The 5,000-nt window shown below is 36.5% G+C and overlaps 1 protein-coding gene across 1 annotated transcript; it reads right to left on the reverse strand.

The window, feature by feature from the left end:
• Window positions 1-1,767: 1,767 nt before the first annotated feature.
• LOC137653240 (actin-2, muscle-specific-like) lies at window positions 1,768-4,931 on the reverse strand. The gene is made up of 2 exons (XM_068386609.1): window positions 4,912-4,931; window positions 1,768-3,046 (listed from the first exon to the last, which is right to left on the reverse strand). The coding sequence occupies exon 2, from the start codon at window positions 3,010-3,012 to the stop codon at window positions 1,879-1,881; it is 1,134 nt and encodes a 377-aa protein (XP_068242710.1). The 5' UTR covers window positions 3,013-3,046; window positions 4,912-4,931; the 3' UTR covers window positions 1,768-1,878.
• Window positions 4,932-5,000: the final 69 nt, after the last annotated feature.

The raw sequence follows: 5,000 nt of genomic DNA on the forward strand, positions 1-5,000 counted from the left end.
AAAGGAAACCAAATACTGAGAAATAGTAACTATATTAATATTATATCCTGTATAATTAATTATATATATAAAGCAGCACGGTTGAGAATACCTGTGAATTAGGAGAGTAATATATCTCCAAAGATTAGCACCTGATCACAAAACTAATAACGAGCCTTGTTATCCCTGACGATGAGAAGAAATGCAAATATCCACAAATCCTATCGTAAAGCTATTCGTCATATGGTTTTGAGAATCACTCACACTTGCGTGTAGGCAACTACACACACAGTGAAATAATAGACCTTAAAAACGCTATTTACCAAAACTGGAAGGTAAATAAAATAAAATTGTCATTTCACGTAACAGATTGATCACTAACACACAATCGTCAGAGTAGGGGTTGGGTCTAATAACCCACCCAAAAATGAATAAATGAATAGAAAGATACTTTTTTTCTCATAAACAGGTTTTAGTCTGTGTAACCGTAAAGTAACTTTGAAAGGGGGGGGGGGGGGTTGACTGCTAAAAGTTTGTCTAGTGTTCGAGTCGGTAACAATGATTCTTTGTAGTATTCCAACGATCCCCAAATACATTGCTCTCTATATTTTACTTCTTTTCTGTTCCGTTTGGTGTCTTCACTTAGCTGTCTAACTTCATTAACCTCTTCCACATTTCAATTAAGAGCAAAATATTCGAGTAGACATGAGATGCCTTGGTCGTTTAAATTACTTTGTGGGGGAATAATGCAGTTAATGATATCACTTGACGCAATAAAAAGGCGAATGTATAGAGATAAGATCGTCTGTGTCCTCGAGAGGTCTCGAATGCTAGATTTAAGACTGATGAAGAATTTCTTAAAGCCTTTGTTGTCATCTTAGGAAAAGGAAAAGTAGAAAATAGGTATCCTCAGGAAAGAATTAAGTTTTTGAAAAAAAAAAGAAAAGAAATAATTTTCAGGGAAAAAATATATATTCTTTCTATTCAAAAAGTGCTATCCTTTTGTGGTGTAAAGAGTCAAACGAAATTTACTACATACTGATGTTTTTCATTAGATAAAAATAAGATGAAGATATTTGCCTCTCTGCCTGGTCACTGTATAAGTGACTGTGAACCTGTTTTTTTTTTTCAGTTGTTGCAAAGCAGTTTTGCTACTTTTTAATGTATTTTTTTAATAGTTGATATCACATAGTCCCTAACTTTTTTTTGCCGCTAATGACGATAGAACCAACCATAGTTAATGAATCTTGTATGTTTGATGATTAGTTATCTATTAATGAATGAGATGATTGAAATTGGTGAAATTTACTGTATGATCCGTTTAGTGTTAGAACTATTCTTGTGAAATCCCCGTCTTTAGTGATATTTTTTCCTTATGTGATTGGATATTACGAAATAAGGTAATTAAAAGAATCATTTAAATCTTATCAGGCATTATAATTGCATAAGACGCATTGATGATAGGACACTCACGGTGTTTATTGTGCAGTCTAAATATCCTTAATAGTAATATTAAAACTACTTTATTTTATAAATTTGTTGCAATTATAGCCTAAAGTGTCATGGCTATTTGGAACCTGCCCTTTTCGTAATTCATTTAAATGGGAAGTATTTTGGGTTGATGTTATCTAGAGACCGTTTGGAACAATTAGTTTGTATAAACGATTAAGCACCATTTTCGAATGAAGTTACTCTTTCACGATATATACAGAGGGCCAGTATAATTTTCCTTTTATTTTACGTCTAAATAAATCAGTGGGATAGAAAATGATAGAATTATAAGAAACTGATGTTTATTTGGTAGACTTACAGTCATATAAAATTAGTAATTGATGGTAGCGTTACAACAAGAATCTCATTATGCAGACAAACTTCTGCATCCTGATGATTTTTCATATCTTAGAAGCATTTCCTGTGAACAATTCCTGGACCAGATTCCTCATACTCTTCCTTAGTGACCCACAAGGCCTGGAAGGTGGACAGAGAACCGAGGATGGAACCACCGATCCAGACGGAGTACTTCCTCTCAGGGGGAGCAATGATCTTGACCTTGATAGTGGATGGGGAGAGACTTGTGATTTCCTTCTGCATCCTGTCAGCGATACCAGCATACATTGTGGTACCACCAGACAAGACAACGTTGGCCAACAGGTCCTTTCTGATGTCAATGTCACACCTCATGATGGAATTATGAACAATCTCGTGAACACCAGCAGATTCCATACCAAGGAAAGAAGGCTGGAAGATGGACTCTGGAGCACGGAATCGTTCATTGCCGATGGTAATGACCTGACCATCAGGGAGTTCATAGGACTTATCAAGAGTAGAAGAAGCAGCTGCAGTGTTCATCTCAGCCTCGAAATCCAGGGCGATGTAGCAAAGCTTTTCCTTGATGTCACGGACGATTTCACGTTCAGCAGTGGTGGTGAAGGAGTAGCCACGTTCAGTCATGATCTTGCCTAGGTAGTTGGTGATGTCACGACCAGCCAAGTCCAGACGGAGGATGGCGTGGGGAAGGGCGAAACCTTCATAGACGGGCACCATGTGGGAGACACCATCACCAGAGTCGCAAACCTCACCAGTGGTACGACCAGAGGCGTAGAGGGAGAGGACAGCCTGGATACAGACATACATGGCGGGCATGTTGAAGGACTCGAACATGATCTGAGTCATCTTCTCGCGGTTGGCCTTAGGGTTGAGGGGAGCCTCAGTGAGCATGGTGGGGCACTCCTCAGGGGCAACACGGAGCTCATTGTAGAAGGTGTGGTACCAGACCTTCTCCATGTCGTCCCAGTTGGTGATGATACCATGTTCGATGGGGTACTTGAGGGTGAGGATACCTCTCTTGCTCTGGGCTTCATCACCGACGTAGGCATCTTTCTGACCCATACCGACCATCACACCCTGGTGACGGGCACGACCTATGATGGAGGGGAAGACAGCTCGGGGAGCGTCATCACCGGCGAAGCCAGCCTTGACAAGACCGGAGCCATTGTCGCAGATGAGGGTCGCCGCATCTTCGTCGTCACACATGGTGGTGGGATATATAGAAATGCTTTGTTTCTACCTGAAAATGTGATAATATTATATTTCACTTAATGATATTATTATAAATATATTGAGACGAATTTCACTCTCTATATTCAACATTTCTATTTACACTATATATTTCCGGAACAGCTTTTATGCTCATAATCCTTAAGGAAAACGAATTCTTATGTATTGTCTTTACAATGATAGTTATTACCTAATTTTGGCTAGCAGTATCCTAAAGAAAATAGAGAAATTGTTAAATGAAATGTTATATTACATTACAGTATGGCTTTCATACGGCGATAGACAATGGTTACGATCATAAAAGTTGATTTATATCATTTAAGAGATAAGTTTACTTGTGCTGAACTGAACGTTTCGTCTGTACATACTTATCTCAATCTTGTTGAAAGTATATCCTAAAGTTTGCACCCAATTCCTATGTAAATATCTAAATAGTCCTTTTAAATATTTTCCAACACAAAAAACATCTGGTATTCATATGAGTATGGAATAAGTAAAATCTTGTTATAAATGGAATCATTCGCTCTTTAAGTTTCATTCACGGTACTTTCATTTTGATACTAATTGAAATTGCAATTGGCACAGCTATTCCTGGTAATAAACTCAGTTTATATTACGTATTTTAGTTTTATGGGCATCCTTATAAAATTTCGATATCTGAGCTTGAGAAAAATAAAAAATTCTGATTGAAAACTAATTTGTAACTTAGTATGAATGAATTACGTATCATAAAATTTAAATGTAGGCATAAAATTGTTTAAAGACCGCATATTTTTTTTAACTAATAGCAGCCTCTACAATTATCACGCAAGGGTGGTCGATGGACGAAATATCAACTTGATAAGGAAATATAAGACATTTTATTACACAAAATAAAAGTTATTTGTTCGATTCGTTGGTTTATTTCAAACATTTACACATCAAGGTGATTTGATTTATTATAGAAATAAAAGTTAGATATGAGGGAAAACTTTAAAAAGGAAACAAAACTGCAAATGAGTGGTTGAGCCATATACGAATCGCTGATCTTTCGTTGTACTTCAAGTAAAGTATCTTGACCTTATGAATTGTGAAAAATACATTTATGCAGATTTTGTAAACGTTGCTTGCTAACGAACTGATACTTTCATTAATTGTAGAGACAAAATAAGTTACTTATATATTTTTGTTGATTTTGTTTTATAAGATGTGGGTTATGATTGTTGTTTGTAGAATCGGTAAAAAAACAATTATAGAAGCCGAATAACAGAGGATCACTGTTTGATTTCTAAAGGCTGCTTAGAAATCGTACTATAACGACTTATGATATATATTTAGCTCTCAGTTTTCTAATATAATTTTTGCATTAACGTAAAATAGTGAAACGACCAATTGATTCAAAATTGGAATCTAGTTCGAACGTGCATTAATCTTATGTCGATGAGCTTGTTCCTTCTGTGAAGATAATTTCTACTGCTGTACGAACAATTAAACGTGAAATAATAATTAACTGTGATAGCACTTTTGAGGTTTTCTATGATCAATATGATGATGAACGTTTTTTTTTTCATTTATTTTTTTTATTTATTTGTTTATTTTTTTTGACTTTAGAAATTTCTGAGAGCTTATAAATTGCACTTTGTTTAGAAACTGAGACAATTGCAATTGGACTGAAACTACAGAAGCACGCGGTAAAACTCCATCAAACACCAATACGTCCTGAGATATAACTTCATGAGTAAAAGTTCACCATCTTAGAGTCTCCCACATTGCCTCTACAGGCGATTCGCACACAATCAAAGGAACGAAAACTCCGTAATGACATCAAATAAACGTCCCGCTACTAGTTCGACTGGCCGGGTTTGGTCCGAATCACCTGTTGCCCAGAGAACTTACCACAGGTCTCTTGAGTCGCGAAGTGACTAAGGTAGGGCTGGGAAACCTGCTCTTTATATACACTCACCTGCATGATGCTTCCAAAGAAA

This window comes from Palaemon carinicauda, chromosome 14 (assembly GCF_036898095.1).
Source record: "Palaemon carinicauda isolate YSFRI2023 chromosome 14, ASM3689809v2, whole genome shotgun sequence".
In the NCBI taxonomy this organism is placed as follows: domain Eukaryota; kingdom Metazoa; phylum Arthropoda; class Malacostraca; order Decapoda; family Palaemonidae; genus Palaemon; species Palaemon carinicauda.

Coding starts and splice junctions, on each gene's coding strand:
- LOC137653240 (XM_068386609.1), bottom strand. CDS start 3,012: ATGTGTGACGACGAAGATGCGGCGACCCTCATCTGCGACAATGGCTCC.